General features: G+C 50.0%; 2 protein-coding genes across 2 annotated transcripts in view; both read right to left on the reverse strand.

Annotated features, from left to right (window-relative positions):
- Positions 1 to 11,177, reverse strand: part of aldh1a3 (aldehyde dehydrogenase 1 family, member A3) — a 16,592-nt gene extending 5,415 nt beyond the window's left edge. Inside the window, exons 1-6 of the mRNA XM_086191202.1 lie at positions 11,023 to 11,177; positions 10,843 to 10,947; positions 9,102 to 9,242; positions 6,063 to 6,192; positions 3,123 to 3,184; positions 246 to 374 (exon numbers count right to left, since the gene is read on the reverse strand). Of these exons, the coding sequence (XP_086047328.1) occupies positions 246 to 374; positions 3,123 to 3,184; positions 6,063 to 6,192; positions 9,102 to 9,242; positions 10,843 to 10,947; positions 11,023 to 11,121 (666 nt within the window). The 5' untranslated portion in view covers positions 11,122 to 11,177. The remainder of the gene's footprint in view (positions 1 to 245; positions 375 to 3,122; positions 3,185 to 6,062; positions 6,193 to 9,101; positions 9,243 to 10,842; positions 10,948 to 11,022) is intronic.
- Positions 11,178 to 11,294: 117 nt separating this feature from the next.
- The window catches only part of asb7 (ankyrin repeat and SOCS box containing 7), a 29,074-nt gene continuing 23,162 nt past the window's right edge, over positions 11,295 to 17,206 (reverse strand). Inside the window, exon 4 of the transcript XR_015110864.1 lies at positions 11,295 to 11,648. The gene's annotated coding sequence lies outside the window, so the exon portion shown is untranslated. The remainder of the gene's footprint in view (positions 11,649 to 17,206) is intronic.

The following is a 17,206-nucleotide window of genomic DNA, read 5'->3' on the forward strand; positions in this document are numbered from 1 at the left end:
TCAAGGTGACCATTCACCTTCATACGGAGGACCGTCAGCTACCCTAACAAGTCCAGAACAGTTTAATCAGCATGAATTCTCAGCAACTCAGTGGTTTAAGGACGATAGACACAGATGTGGACCCACATCTGGAGATAAGAAACACAGATCTACAGACAGATGAGAGTGGAGCTCAGTCCCGCTGTGGTGGAAACCAGAGCCACACTCTGTTCTAGAGAGTTTAGTCCAGTAGGCCCGGCTCAGACCTCTTTGATGAGGGATCCAACGTGGAGCGCCGTGAGGGGGGTCTGCTCTGCTGGCTTGATGACCACAGTGTTGCCACAGCTCAGGGCAGGCGCGATCTTCCACGTGAACATCAACAGAGGGAAGTTCCACTAACAAGGACAAGAGAGCACGTCCAATTATACTGCTGGTAGTTCAGTGGAACGAATCACAATCACACCTGGGAACTGCTAAGTCCAGCCTCACTGGAGGTGCTGGGGATTGAACCGACAACCCTCTGGTCAGGCGCCTGCTTCTCTCACCTTCTGTTTCTCTGGATCTTTTGACACAGTCTATAAACGCTAGACTTGGATGTGTAATCTGTGTCCAGGGATTTGGACGCTGTTGGCTCATTTATTTAAAATTTTTCTGATATTGTTGACTTCCTCCCACCGTCTCAAACCCGAAGTGGAGGTCAGCAGCTGTCCATCTGTTCTTTGATGAGGGGGAAGGGATTCACTTACACTAATCGACCGGGAGCAGGTTTACATCAGTGTCATGTGACGCGGGAGAGCCGGTAGATTGAACCTGTTCCTGCTGCATTCAAAAGCCAAGATGTCAGTTTTCTGGCCAGTAAAATGGACGATCGCCCTTTTATAATAACATAATCAGCATCGTAAGAATCATTAATATGAAGTGTTAATGGCTCCAGCCAGGACTGTAGGCAGAATGAGTCACATGACCACAAACCCGAATGTCACACAACAAACGCAGCAGTCTGAGGATCTGATCTGAGCCCTGAGGCCCACCGTGATGACTGGCGAGGCGGGTAACCCCGACAGTCAGGTCTGCTTCTATCTGCTGCATCTGGTATCACCTGACGCCAATGACACATCAGCAACGTTCAGTCACATTGCTGATGTGTCAGACAGCATCAGCAGGAGTCCGACGTCCTCGCCAACAAAAGCAGAAGTTAACAGCAAGGTGACAACACACAACCTGCTGTCTCGCATTTGTGAGTTGTTGTGGTTTAGACGATGGCGTCGTAAGAGATCGTCAACACCACAATAGCCGCCTGCAGCCTCAGAGCAGCTACATGGCTAACAGGGCAACTGGCTACCTTCAAACTACGCACTAAAGGTGCCCCCCATCATGAAAGGAGACATGAACGCCAACAACAGGGAACCAGCTGAAGGTACACACAGACACTTCCATACCTCCATACATCCCTCCACCCATCCATCATCCACCCATCCATCCACCCATCCATCCACCCATCCATCCCTCATCCATCAAACCATCCATCATCCATCAAACCATCCATCACCCATCCATCCATCATCCATCCACCCATCCATCCCTCCACCCATCCATACCTCCATCCCTCCACCCATCCATCCATCCATCATCCACCCATCCATCCATCCCTCCACCCATCCATACCTCCATCCATCCACCCATCCATCCCTCCACCCATCCATACCTCCATCCCTCCACCCATCCATACCTCCATCCCTCCACCCATCCATCCATCCATCATCCACCCATCCATCCATCCCTCCACCCATCCATACCTCCATCCATCCACCCATCCATCCCTCCACCCATCCATACCTCCATCCCTCCACCCATCCATCATCCACCCATCCATCCCTCCATTCATCCACCCATCCATCCATCATCCATCCACCCATCAAACCATCCATCCATCCACCCATCCATACCTCCATACCTCCATCCATCCACCCAACCATCCATCAGCCATCCATCCATCCATCCACCCATCCATCCATCCACCCATCCATCCCTCCATCCATCCATCCCTCCATCCATCCACCCATCCATCCACTCACCCATCCATCCCTCCATCATCTCTCCCTCATCCATCCATCCCTCCCTCCATCCCTCCATGTTCTCCCTCTTCTCCTGTTCAGGGTGGTGGGGGTGGAGCCTGCTGACCACTGCACCGCCCGTTTTCTGTCAATTACAGTTACAATCTGAGCCTGTCAGTGTGGCAGTATTTGCCATGTAGCTGCTCTGTGGCTGCGGCGGCTCTGCTCCACCCTGGTACCATGTCAGGAGTGGTCATCTCCATCACGCACTTGGAGAAAAACTGAAGTTCCCCTTCAATTGGACGCTCAAACCCAGAGAACATGACGGAACATGTGAGAGCTGCGTGTTTATTGTTTCAGCACTGTTAATTTTAACAACACTTTGGAAACACTCAGCGCCATGAAAGCAGCCCAGGATGGCGAGGCTCTGACGATGACTCAAGCTGCGTGTGAGCCAGCAGAACATCAGGATAAATGTCACAGTCATGATTTAATCTCTTTAATCCCGTCAAAGAACAGGCATGTTGTTGCAAATCAACCTTCCAGGTTACAGATGTCAAAATAATCTGGATCTTCTACAAGATACAAAACAATATGGTGAAGAAACGGCACCGCCCCCTACCAGAAGGACAGAACTACAGGTAGCGTGAACATAGACTACGTACAAGAGAACCAGAGGAGGTTCCGGAACATTCACCATGGGGGGGGGGGGGGGCTTGACAAAAACTCATTGACTCAGACACCAGGGACCCTGACCCGTGGGACTCGTTCCTGCACCGCTCTAAATGAATACCACACCCACGGAGAACCAGCCAATCAGAAGCCAGCACCAAGTCCTCAAGGTATCAATCAGATTTGAAATTTTCATTTCTTTTGAAGAACGGACAGAATTACCTAGATCTCTCCACACACACGCACACACACGCACACACACACACACACGCACTGTAACATTATGTAAACATGTAATTGCATTAATGGATGTGTGTGAGTTCTTCACTTTGAGCCAAAACAACAAACAGCATCATAATAAAATGTCTTTCATATGTTATTGCTCATAAATTCGAACCAGAACTGCTCTAGACTTACCGGAATGATGGCGCCGCACACGCCAACAGGCTCGTGTTTGGTTAAACACAGAAAACTTTCATCTGTGAGGAGCAGAAACATCAGAGTCAGTTTGGCGTCCTGTAACCTGTCAGGACCTCCCAGGTGACCTCAGGAGTTCATGATCCCTGCTTTCAGGATAAACACTTCCAACATTTTATAGGAGTCGACAGATGTTGGTGGTCATGAGATTCTTATGAGCACTGAACTTTATCACATCTTTTATCTCCTTTTACTCCTCCTTTATTGATTTTGTTCTATTGTCTCCTCTGTTGCCATGGTGACCTCGGTTGCCAGAGCTGACCAGCAATCACAGGCCTCCTTCAAAAACATCTTATGACAGTGAAATGAAACCATTAGTCTGAGCTCCCTGGAGCGTGGACGAGGCTCAGGCGTTCACATCTGTCTCCTGTGCTGGTCTCCTCGGCCTTCATGGGTTTTTAACCTCGGATGAAACTTTTCTATAAATCAACTGTAGTGCTAACGGGGACATCGACACTCTTGCACGTCTCGTGTGTTCGTGTATGCGACGTGTCAGGCTCAGCAGATAACTGGTCAAACTGGCCTCCCAGTCTACCCACCCTGACCTTCTCCGGTTTCCTGTGTGACTGATCCCACGCTGGGAGAGTCCCCCGTGGCAGGACTCATCGCCAGCCGCCTCTCTTTCACTGGGAGAGTTTCGAGACGTAAGTCCTCGTACAAAACATGTCAGGTGGTGGTGGTGGTGGTGGTGGTGGGGGGGGGGCTGTCAACGCGTAACCCAAGATGCCTGCGCTGAGCGGCCTCGGGCTGACACAGGTCGCTATGCTAACACCCACATTTCACTCTGGTGCACTGAGATGTTTTATACAGAGATGCAGTGATTTGGTTTCATTTAAATCCAATAGGAAGTGGTCATCCCCTGGTTCCTCCACCAACGGGAAGTGGTCATCTCCTGGTTCCTCCACCAACAGGAAGTGGTCATACCCTGGTTCCTCCACCAACGGGAAGTGGTCATCCCCTGGTTCCTCCACCAACAGGAAGTGGTCATCCCCTGGTTCCTCCACCAACGGGAAGTGGTCATCCCCTGGTTCCTCCACCAACAGGAAGTGGTCATCCCCTGGTTCCTCCACCAACGGGAAGTGGTCATCCCCTGGTTCCTCCACCAACGGGAAGTGGTCATCCCCTGGTTCCTCCACCAACGGGAAGTGGTCATCCCCTGGTTCCTCCACCAACGGGAAGTGGTCTTCTCCTGGTTCCTCCACCAACGGGAAGTGGTCATCTCCTGGTTCCTCCACCAACGGGAAGTGGTCATCCCCTGGTTCCTCCACCAACAGGAAGTGGTCATCCCCTGGTTCCTCCACCAACGGGAAGTGGTCATCCCCTGGTTCCTCCACCAACAGGAAGTGGTCTTCTTCTGGTTCCTCCACCAACAGGAAGTGGTCACCTCCTGGTTCCTCCCCCAGCAGCCAATAGGATCGCTCCATGTGATTGTGGTGATTGAACCAGTAAATCAGCTCTGGTGAACAAAAGTTGATGATCTTCCAGGTTCAGTTCATCAAGATCATCTTCACTAAGGAACCCTCTGATGATGTTGGAAGCCTGGGTGCTACGTTAGCATTGCTAAGCTAACGGTAGCCTAAGTAGGAGCTACAGCAGGGTCACATGACTTCAGGGTCACCACCACTAAGCTTCAGGCTTCTTGAGTTCCCCTGATGACCTTTAATGACCTCCACGACCTCTGTAGGCTCCTCTAGACTCTTGTTAGCAACCCCCCTTTGCATGTTGTAAAATATTTTCCGACTAATTCCTGCTTTGCTCTATTGGACCAAACTTAGAACCCAGGAGAACGTGTCTGTGAGAAGTATCAGCGATGTCATTCAAATGTGTCATTAGGGTTCGTGAGCACGTTGTGCATCTTTTTATTATTTTTTGTTTCTCCCAATCACTCATTTACACCAAATAGTTTTAAAAATACTGGGATCATCCCTCACGACCAAAGTTGTTCTGAGCACGCGCAGCTTCAACAGTCTGGTGGATTGCATTGATCCAACGCTGAGTGTGTTCTTCCTGCATCATTCATGTCATGGCTGCTGTTATCAGCCTCATCTTGGTGGCGGTGGGTGGGATTGTGGGGGATTACTGGCCAAGCGCCTCCAGGCTTGTTAATCCTCACTGATTACCATCTCAGCCTCTTCCTCTTCCTTTTGTTGGGCCCCACTTTTCGTCTCTCACCGCTCTATTGGGATCTAATCGAGAGGAAAAGGCAAGCGTGTTTTGTCTAACTGCCGTCCTGCCAGGGATCTGTGGGGGGGCTGATACCACCCACCTCCCCACCTCCTGCTCTCTAAATACCTGTTCCCTGCTGGTGCTGCTGCTGATTATCCTGAATTAACACTTTAATTTTTACATGGCAGGAAAAGAGTAAAGTCTTCACTTCTAAATCACTCAGACTGAAGCAAACTTTTTAGTTGATGAAAATACAAGCAAACAAAGAGCAAACTAGATGGCGCTAGAGCGCACATACGTCTGCCAGCACCCCTGCTCCAGTGTGAGCGTGAGTGTGAGGATTTTTGGGTAACGAGCAAATTTCAAACATGGCCGCCTCCTCGCCACAGCGACCTCTGAGTCTCAACAGTAACCCATCACAGATTCTGGAGGTGGTTCTGACCACACCTGAGATGATCCGGTTGACCCGAGCAAGAGGAGGAGGAGCCGGAGGGGGAGGAGGGGGAAGAGGAGATCAACGTGGTGGCACCATGAGTCATTTGACCCAAAATGTATTTGCTTCTTCCTCAGCCGAGGCTCCGCCCCTCCACTTAGTTGGGTGAGAATCACCTGCCTAGATCCTGGAAGAGCTTCCTGGTGGAGGGGCGGCCTCGTCATCTCAGGACCCTCTACGTCTCTTATGGTCTCACTGGTTGAATTCAGGACGTCACTCACCCACAGGAAGACTCCGGCCGTGGACCTTGTCGGCCCAGCCGGCGAAGTATCGCAGGGTTTTGATGCTGCCGTCCAAGTCGATGAAGAAGGACTGGAGGAAGGGCTTCCCTGTGTCCAGTGTCTCCAGGGTCTGAGGAGACAAGAGGACCAGCATCACAGAGGAGACAGGAGGACCACTGGACCTGGACCTGGACCTGAAGCCTCCTCGCTCCTCGTCCCTGACAGGAAGTGATCAGGTCAGAGGTGCGTGGGCCCCCGGCCGTCCCCCAACATCCACCGTTTGTAGAAACAAACTTTTATCCAGATTCATACAAAGCTGCAGTTTTAGATAAGAAAGAACGTCGCTGCTGGACGGTCTCAGGCCTTTAGAGCTACAAATTCAGATTCACTGAATCCACGCTCTCCCCACAGATTGAGAGTCTGGGCGACAGAGACTGGACAGCACATCACCCCTCCAAGCCCCACCAGTCACACCACCCGATCCGCCTACTTTCACCTTCGCAGTATCAGTCGTCTCTGCGCGCTTTTTAAACCCAGACTCTAAACCATCCGTTCCACCGCTCCTGCTCTCTTTATTCTTATTGTTCGTAGGTACTTGAATGTACTTGTTTTGATGTACTTTTGCTTTGTAAGGTGACCTTGAGTGCCATGAAAGGCACCAATAAATAGCATGAATTATTATCATCATAAAGAATCTCAAATGTTTGTTGGTTCCAGAGTCGGAACCATCAGGATTCTCACACAGGGAACTTCATACAGCTGAAACATGGCATTCATGCAGGAAATGTCTAGTTGCTGCTGATTCTGATACTGGAACCCATTCAAGCACTTAGTTAATAAGATAAAATTATTATTATTATTATTATTATTATTATCATCATTAATACTGTTGTTGTCGTTATGGAGCATGATATTAGGGTCAAAGTTCAGGGGGGTCGTACCCTGTTCAGATCTTAAAGTACGTTGAGGAAAACTGATTTTGGCTTTCATCAAAGACATCGGACTTGAGTTCGTATTATAGTTGTATCATCATACACACAAACCAAAACTAGAATAAACAGAATCTGCCATCCTTGATGCTTCCTGATTTTACCAACTCTGATCAATGATATACACTGGGTGTAGAAGGGCGGCCCAGTGGAGCAGTGGTCCTCACTGTGGCCCCCAGCAAGAAGGTTGTGGGTGGAGCAGTGGTCCTCACTGTGGCCCCCAGCAAGAAGGTTGTGGGTGGAGCAGTGGTCCTCACTGTGGCCCCCAGCAAGAAGGTTGTGGGTGGAGCAGTGGTCCTCACTGTGGCCCCCAGCAAGAAGGTTGTGGGTGGAGCAGTGGTCCTCACTGTGGCCCCCAGCAAAAAGGTTGTGGGTGGAGCCCCGGCTGCAGCACGGGGTCTTTCTGTGTGAGTCTCCATGTTCTCCCTGTTCCTGCTGGGTTCTCTCTGGTACTCCAGCTTCCTCCACAGTCCAAAGACATCAAGAGGGACCAGGTTAATCCAGACTCTAAATTGACCGTAGGCGTGGCTGGGAGAGCCAATGGTTGTCTGTCTCTATGTGTTGGCCCTGCCATGGACTGGTGACCTGTCCAGGGGGAAGGCTGCTGGGATAGGCTCCACCCCCACCACCCTGAACAGGAGAAGAGGGGGAACATGGAGGGATGGATGGATGGTGGATGGTGGATGGTGGGTGGTGGGTGGATGCTCTGGTTGTGTTCATCCACAGTAATAATCAGCTGTTGAGCTCTGCAGCTCTCCACTGCCTGGCTGAGCGCTCTGGTCTGGTCCTTGCTTCCAGAGCAGGGAGATTATCCTCACTAACCATTGCAATGCACACCAGCACACCACAGCATGTTTGCAACATGTAGCCACACGCTAGCTGCTATCATGACTTCATTAACAAATATATGTCCAGCTGGCAACCAAACAGAGTAAAGGAGACTCCAAACAACATCCACCAATCATTAGGGAGGGGTGGAGACACACTGGGATGATGTCATGCAATCAGAAAGGCCCCAGGGAGGAATCACACAAACATCCACCAAGGAAAATCCCAAAGCTTCAGCCCAGGAAACTAACCCTTAGGACTGAGTTTTACGTTCTTAAATCTGCTGGAACATGAGTGGGCGACCTGCTGCCAACGACGCCAGTCTGAGGGAATCACCGCCGTCGCGGTCCTGCCGCGTCAGCAGCCACTTTCACACTGGGTTACTGGTGTGATGCTGCTCTGCACGAGGAGCGTGACACGTTACCGACACACATCTGTGCTGAATGAGCTGTTCTGCAGCGCTGAGTCATAAAGTCAGTACAGCAGCAACATTTCAATCACAGCACTGAACCGATTCCAGCGCTTCGTATTGATTGCACATCACAGTTTATTCTGGTTACCTCGTATCAGCATGCGGTCCTTGCAGCACCGTTCCAGCTCTTCCTTAAACGCACTGGTCAGAGGAGGAACCCCCCCCATGGTGCCTCGTACCAGTGCTTCCTGTTCTCATCGTTTGTAGCGGTGACGCTACAGCAACATTTAGAATGTTAAGCTGTTCCAGCATGAACTGTCCCAGGTCTCAAGTGGACCAGACAGCCAGACTGACCTGTGACCCCCACCGTCCACGAGGTGGTTCAACCATCCCGATGTGACACAAACATGCAATCGCGGTCCCACCTGAATCGTGTTCTGCATTTACAGTCAAACTAGTGTTTTTAATACGGTGCGGATTGGAAAACACATCAGCTGATTGGTCTTGTGGTTGTCAGGACCGTCATTTATCGCCATGTCTCAATAGTTTGCGAGCATTCTGAGACGACCGCATCAGCAAGGTTTTGGTCCGTGAGTCCGGTCCACTTCTGGTGTCACCTGAGTTCGACTGCTGTGTTCACACCTGCTGGTGAGCCAGTATATCGCTGGAATCCACATTTACCTTTACTTAAACATTAGCAGCATTTTTGCATCACCAAGCAACAGTTTACAAAAATGAAGTTATTCAGTAAAGTTAAAGTTAAAATAATATATCTTCCAGGAGTCGGGGGAGCAGAGAGGAGCGACGCACCGCCAGAAGGAGCTGGTCTCTCTCCATCAGGTCCGCGAGCTTGTGCAGCATCCTCCCCCGGCTGGACGCGTCCATCTTCCTCCACGCAGAGCCTCTCTGCTTGGCTGCCTTGGCGGCCTCCACGGCCTTGTCCACGTCTTCCTGCACACACAAAATGGATCAGAGTTGCAGCAGGTCGATACCAGAACATGGAGGTCCCGTTGTAACATTCCTATTCGTCTCCTTTCTCAGTAGAAAGAGTAATTGTAGCAGCTACATTTGTTTAAAGATACTTTGATTCTCATGTTTGTCAAAAATGTCCCATGGCGAGCCATGAAGGAAGCACTCCATCTGACGTTCAAGGCTATTTTCTATGAGAGATTAAAATTCCTCCTTGACATGTTCAAATCCGTATTTACACGACGTTGAAAGGAGCTGTTTGTCCAACTGACGCTGGCCTAGTAACTTTGCGGAGACGCTTGCACAACGGTGATCGCAGGAAGATGCCATGATGAGCACCAGGAGGGACTGAGCTGCTGCGTTCACACCTCCTCCTGAGGCTCCACTGCGGTGACTTACGCACAGGTTAGTCACGTGTCATCGTGGCGGACGACACCTACATATTCCTGCACAGACCAGGAGTTAAATTTTAGTCCAGCTGAATTCGTTGTCCATTTGTCTCTGATATTCTGTTAATTTAAGTCCCCGGTTCCACTGGACACCACCGGCTACCTTCAGTAAGTGATAAAAAAGGTGAACTGGAAACCAGTCTGATTGTTGACTGGTGGAACCAACAGACCAGTCTGGTGCTGCCAAACAGCAGCGAAAGACAGCTACAGTTTTAGATATGGCATTATGTGGGTGTGGCCTGGGCGGGCCTGGGTGTGGCCAGGATGCGGTCAAGATTTCTTAAGGGAGCCCTGGGCTTGTTAAGGTTTCCATCCCAACCGCATTCAACCCCTCCAGGACAGATGCTGTGATCAAATGGGGGAAAACACCTGATCTGAACTGATCGGCCATGTTCCCTCCACTAAGGCACACCTTCTTGAACCGGTGCCCATCAATATTTTCTGAAACTTGGTCCTCCTGGTCTCCTGCGCTGACCCGTGCTCTAACCACCGTTGAGCTGAAGGGTGACATCATCGGTCTGTGCCGATGTCCTAACTGGGTCTGTAACAGACCAGATACGAGACCAGAACTGAAACCCAATCAAAAACAGGATTCATTCACGTCCTTGGCTCACACACAGGAGGGTCTCGGGCCGCACACGTCACATGTAGTCAGGTGCAGTCAGCTGTTCACCACTCTCACTAACCCAAATTTTACAAACAGATGTTGATGTATCAGTACAACACGTTTGGAGAGCTGATCATTCCTCTTCCTGTTATTGTTTTCCCATCATGATCAGAGACGTTGAGCTGACCTGCGCCGCCGTCCAGCACATTCAGAGATCACCCATTCCTACTAGCAACCCTGGTTCAGATGAAAGTAGTGGGCTTAAAGACAGAAGTCCCTAAAATGCAAATAAAGAGTAAAATGGATAAATAACAACGAGGTACTTCAGTAAAAGTACCTTGCTGCTCTCAACAGTGCAGCACAGGAGGATTAAAGAATGGCGTTTTAGAGTGAATGTGGCTAGAAAGTATTCATTACAGTATTCATTAAAGTATTCATTACTGTGACTGTACTACAAGTCTTCAGCTGAACAGGATGAACAGTATTCCATAGTATGTACTAGTACTTGGTGAGCATGTGAACTCACTTGGTCGGCCTCATGCACCTCACAGATCCTGACGCTCGTCGCTGGGTTGAAGGTTGGAAACGTGCGTCCACTGGCGGACGCCACCCACTCGTTGTTGATGAATATCTGTTGAAGACATGATTGACAGCTGTTTCCTCAGGACACCTCAGCAGCTCAGAGTCTGATGCGGTCCGGCCTCACCTTGGTGTGTCTGACCTCCTGGACCTTGAGGGGCTGGGGGAGCGGCGCTGCTGGGCTCTCCGGGGCCTCGCCGTTCTCTGCTGTTCCGTTCTGTGCCATTCTAGGTCAGTAGTCCAATCCAGCACTCGTCTGTCTGCGCCGTCTACTGAACACCGTCAGCTCATCCAACAGCCTTTTATAAGAATGTGGAGTTCCTCCTCCGTCCGTCCCTGCTTCCCTCCCTCTGTCCCTCCCGCAGCAGCTGAGGAGACCCCGCCTCTACAAAACCACCAGGAGCCCTGAATGATCTCTGGGCACTTGTTCCTGCTACATAGGTTCTCTTTACTTGCAGAAGCCCTCATTCACTTAAATCTAAAAAATATAGAATACTGGCGATGAATGCGGTGTATTTGAAAGTTCCGGTGACAGCAAACTTCCAAGCTGCAGTTTCCATCCTGTGTTTGTCTTGATTCGTCTCGATGGGAGTCAAATACATCCATGCCAATGAGTACTAAGAATATTAACACCCTGGAGATATGGATCCAGTCCCACTCTGGTGGTGGAGATGGTAGTGGAGTGGAAATCGCTGCAGATGCTTCATCTATGAAGAAACAGAGATGGTTGACCCACAGAGGCAGCGAACAGAACTGGAACGAGACACAAACATGATAAAGGTCATGAAATGTATTAAAAGATGAAAGAGGTAATTTATCACAAACTGAGAAAACTGAGTGATGCCTAATAGACAGGAAAGAGAAACACGGAGGACCCAGAAACAGAAATTACTTGTTTTCAGACTGAAAAAACCCTCCATTATTAACAATCAAGTTAGCGGAGGGCTAACAGGAAGTAGCTTGCTGTGCTGCTGCTGCGTCTAGCTGGCGTCACACAACCCCATGAAAAACTTGCCTCCTGAACACATTTACATCTGTTTAGCCTGATCATATTTGCATCGTCTGAAAGGTGCAACGCTGAAATATTTAGTGTTACATTCAAGTTAGCAGAAGCTAACTAGCAGTTTGCTCCACCAGCACATGGCAGGGGCGGTTAAACAGAAGACAAATTGTTCTGAGTGTAAAACAACCTGGTAAACTGACTCGTTTCACTACCAGAAATTGATTTGTTCGGCCTGAAAACATTTGGAAACTCTTGAGATCCCCAAGATTAAATTATTCATCCATATTTGTCACGAGAGCTAACCAGAAGTAGCTAATTTAGCTGGCAGGGCAATTGGCTAATGCAAATATGAATCAATGTCGAGGCCACGTTCCTCTCTGAGACGTGAATACACAGGAACAAATAACACTACATTTTGGGGGTGTTTTGTAGTGTGTGTGTGTGTGTGTGTGTGTGTGTGTGTGTGTGTGTGAGTGAGAGAGAGCGAGAGAGAGAGAGAGAGAGAGTCAAGAGAAACATTTCACACCCGAGTTACTTCGCTGTGTCTCTGACTTCAGGCAATGAAAGTAATGAGAGCAAATTCATTCTCCAATATTTACATCGAAACACCGCCACTTTGATCTTCGCCTGGCGGCCTATCCGGAGCGACGGCGTGCGGTTTGTCAAGCGTGCAAAGGTGTTATGAGTTGTGTTGTTGGTTTTTGCACCTGGGCCTGATGAAGTTGAATGGAGTTGGACACATGCAAACAAATGCTTTTGTTCCTGGGGGGGGACGAAGCTGCTTGCTCGCTGTGGACTCGCACTCACACACAGCCGCCATTGTTTCCCCTCCGCTGCTTCTGTCACTCTTCATGTCAAAGTCTAATTAGGACAACGAGCTTTCGCAGGCGCATTTCTCACTTCAGCAACTTTCTAACACTTCCTAATGAGCAAGATTCAAAGGGTCTGAATGAGTGGAGGGAGAGGGGTGTGTGTGTGTGTGTGTGTGTGTGTGTGTGCGTGTGTGTTGGGGGTGAAACAGGAAATAGAAGGCCTTGGCAGGGGAAGCATGAGATGCAAAGCATGCACCTCGTCACATGCAAATAAGCAGGAACCTGCACTGGAGGAGATGAGTGGACCTGACTTCCACTGGACCGGTAACGGCAGCTCGCGAATTCTAGTCGATCAAAAGAAGTCTGGTGATATTTTAGCATTTTATTGCGATCAAATAACCTCATGAGTACCAGCCAAGCGACTTCCTGTTAGCCTGTTCGACTGTCATTGTCCTCTCAAAGTCCAACTCCTCGTCCAGGCCGTGAGCCGTGGATGCAGGTAAAGTGGAGGGTTGCCAGGCAGGCAGGGTGGATTCTGGTGGGGGTTCTGACCAGCGGGGCCATTAATGGAACCATGGACGTAGAGAATCGGAACCAAAAACCGGTTCTTGTTGACAAGCGCTTCATAGTGACTAAATTCCTTGGAATCATTTGCCAATTTTGCAAACAATTCCCTTATCGATCCCAGTGGGAATGACGTCACCAGTGCAGCCAGCAGGAAACACGGCGCCCGAGCAACGCAAACACTCGAAAGTTTGGTTCCACTTCACGAGAAAGGATGACAACAGGGCAACTTTCAATACTTGCAAAATGGCTCTTTCATCAAAGGGAGGACGCACTACCAATAAGCAGGAACATTTTCACACACAGGCTGCGAGGACTTGGAATGAACGGGGTGTTCTCGATCTGTTCCGGAGAGAATCTCAACCCAGCGGCAATGTTAGCATGTCCTCTGGTGTTAAGACTGCAGGAAGCTCACCAGCTAACACTGCCCATCACGTTGGCGCCATGTGCCTCATTGTAAAAGCTGCGACTACTAACTGTTAACGTTAAGTGAATGCCTTCTCATGCGTTCGATGACCACGACCAGAGACAGAGTCTGACTGTTCGTTTCTCTTTTTTTTCCAAATGAGAATCGATAAGAGAATCAATAAAGAACTGAATGGTTAAGCAGAGTCGTAAGAATCTGATCAATTCCCATCCCTACATGGAAGCCTGTCTGGATCCACTTGGAAACACTGGTACAGCTTGGTGGACCTCAAACCATGACAGTGACATTCATGGAAAACACACGGTACCGATACAACCGCAGAACCTGAGACCCAAGAGAGAATGTTGAGCCTTTCCTGAGGCTGGTGCTTCTGGGCTTGATGCAGCATGGCTCACGGGCTGCAACTGCACTTGCTGCAGTAACATTTCGAGGCAGTTGCTTTGGCGAGGTCACAACATCGATTCTGCGTTGGAACACTCTGAACCGTAGTGGTTCCAACCAATCAGCATCTTTAGAGGAGAAAGGGGCGTGGCTTAGGTGTGACAACAGCGAGAAGTGCTTCTCTTTTGATGAATGAAAAGTCATATTTTCTTTTTCTTTTAACTCCTTCTCCTTCCACGTGGGGTCGGTGGACTGACTGGTTGAAGGGAACCTGCCACTTTTCCAAACAGGTTCTACTGGAACTTCTCACATGGTTCTGAAGACACAGCATGTGATGTGTCAGATTACGAAGCGTCGAACGCTCACCTTCAGCAGAGCAACGTAGCCGTGACCCACCACCTTCCTCATTCCCTCCACCGACCCTGAGACGACTGGACCAGTGGTTCCTCTCAGGAGCTTCCCGTGCTGCCCCCCCAGGTCTTTTTCTAGTAAGTCTGCTCTCTGGAACACTCAGGACACACAGAGGGAAAGCAAACTGATCCCACCTCAGTTTTACCCCCTTTGTTGTTAAGGTTCTCCAGTGTTTCTCCAGCTCAGCCTGCTGGATCAACCAGCTGGCGTGAGTCCACCACTGTATGTGACAAGAGCTTCCATCATCCAGTTGACCGAGAGTGACGAGACGGTCTTTTTTGTGGGAAAGTGGCGCCAGGCGACCTCCTCCTCCAGGCTCGGCTGCTCGGGCTAATTGGTGCCGCACACATTCTAACGAAGGTCAAGTCTCCTTCCAGCTGCAGGCTTCAAGGCCAATTAGAATCAGTAGCCAGACGGCTAATTGCAACATGATGGCTTTTGTTGAGAAGTTGTTATTGGTCAAAGAGCAATTATCATTTAATTTCAGCTAAATTTGAGACGTGGCAGCGGAACTGGAGGTGAAACACAGCGTGTGGAAGTGGAGCAGTGAGACAGAAAAGGCTGCTGCAGCTGTAAATGGCCAGAAAACAGCGCTGGAGCAGGAAACGAGGAGAATTATGACAGAAATTTGCACGATAGAGGACATGAATGACGCTGCAGGTCTGACTGCTCTGTTCTTTTGTTTTCATGGGCCACCAATGAGGCAGGAGAACTGAGAACCATCAGGACATGAACATGAGCGTAGCAGGGTCTCGATCCCGTTGAAGTCTCAGATTTGTGGTAAAACAGACCAGAAATTCACTGACGTCTCCAGGACGCGTCTCACACTTGGATTTTATTGCAATTAAACTGCGATAAATGGTTAAAAAAATAATGCAGCAATGACATCACAATGCCAGTTTATACAAAGACTTTGTGCTCCATCACGTCCGTTCATCAGAGAAGCTCACCGCTTTCCAAATGCTGGTTTCCTGAACTGAATTCTGAACGCAAGTTTGAAGATTTTTCAAAGTTCAGCTGCTTGATGATGGAGGGAAGCAGCTGGACCAGACAAATACTTCAGTGGGACAAATATAAAATTTATAATAATAATAATAATCAGGGAAATGCTAAGATGTGTTTGTTGAGAGAATCTGTGTGTTGCCATAACAACGGGCACTGGGCTGAGGATGGACAAACAAATCCAAAGTTACAAACTGTTAAAATGACGGACTGAACAGTGGCGGGCGCCAGTCGGACGCTCCGTCAGGCCCTTGAGCTGGTGAACGTGGGAACTTCAGATGTTTTCTTCCAATGTTTGCACTCGCAGCAGCTCGTCTGGACGAATGTTCCCGTCCTCGGTTCCTGCAGCTGGACACTGAGAGAGAGAACAACTCAGATGACAAAGATGGCAGATAGAGAGGCGAGGGAGGGAGGGAGGCAGGGAGGCAGGGAGGGAGGGAGGCGGTGAGATAACTCCGTCCAGGTGTTCCGAGCCAAACAAAGACTCTTTTCAGCTGCTGATGAGAACGATTCGCTTCTCCACTTGTTACTAAATATACACGATAGCAAACTATATTCCAGATCAAACGAGGGACCAGAGGAGGGCCACCGAACTCATTAACCACAGACAACAAGAGCGCAGCTGACAGCGACGAGCAGGACCAAGAACAAGAGAGGCGGCTTACATAAACGTCAGGATGGAGGGTGGAAAGACTCCTCAGGGCTGAAATCGTTGATTTGAACACCCACAAATTCATCATTACATCCATTTTCAAACTGGTTTGAAAGCTCCAGCACGTCGTGTCTTCATATAAATGAAGGTCTGCTACCGTCAGCTGGTCACCTCACGTGACTCTCCCGGAACCAACACATGTAGGTGGGTCTGGGTCCTGCTGCCATAACGCCACTCACACTGGCGCCGGTTGTAGGCGGAGCTTCTAACCCTCTGTGTTGAGTTTCTTCATCTTCTTCCACCAATGGCAGCTGGAACGGAGCAAGTGACACCAGGAGGAGCAGGACAGGCTGGACCAGGCTGGCGTGACAGGTGTGTGCATCTCCAAGCAGGTGGAGCTCAATCTGGACGCTGTTTAACACACAGCTGTACATGAATCTCCACACCTGCAGCAGCACCAACAGTGGAGGCCAGGGCGGAGCCTGAGGTGGAGGCTGGGACGGAGCCTGAAGTGGAGGCCAGGACGGAGCCTGAGGTGGAGGCCAGGGCGGAGCCTGAGGTGGAGACCAGGGCGGAGGCCAGGGCGGAGCCTGAGGTGGAGACCAGGGCGGAGGCCAGGGTGGAGTAACAGTGTGATGGCTGTGTACAGTGGCCGCTGTCCTGATCTCTTCCAGCCTTCCTGACTGACTCACCGTTCATTCAGGGACCTCGCCATGATGCGGACGTCCTCAGTTTCTTTTTTTCAGGTTTCATCGCCCGTGCACGCCTTGGCGTCGACATCCATCAGAGCTGGAGCGCTCTGGCGGCTCAGCTTGCAGGGGATACGCGTCTGCCTTCAGCCATCTGTCATCCCTCGCTCTCTGAGCCGACCACAGTAAGATGGCGGTCGTTTGATGTCGGGAAGAGATTTTTAGTTCAGGCCGTTTCTCACCGATTCACCTCAGGGCGGCCACTCGAGCGCTCAGGTGGCGGAGGGAGGGAGCCTTTGTGTCCGCAGATCAGAGCAATTTGCACGTTCATTCTCAAATGCAGTGAAGAAAAGACGGACGAATAAAGAAT

Source organism: Aulostomus chinensis, chromosome 2, assembly GCF_037954235.1.
Source record: "Aulostomus chinensis isolate RoL2024-O1b breed Wild chromosome 2, RoL_Achi_v1.0, whole genome shotgun sequence".
In the NCBI taxonomy this organism is placed as follows: domain Eukaryota; kingdom Metazoa; phylum Chordata; class Actinopteri; order Syngnathiformes; family Aulostomidae; genus Aulostomus; species Aulostomus chinensis.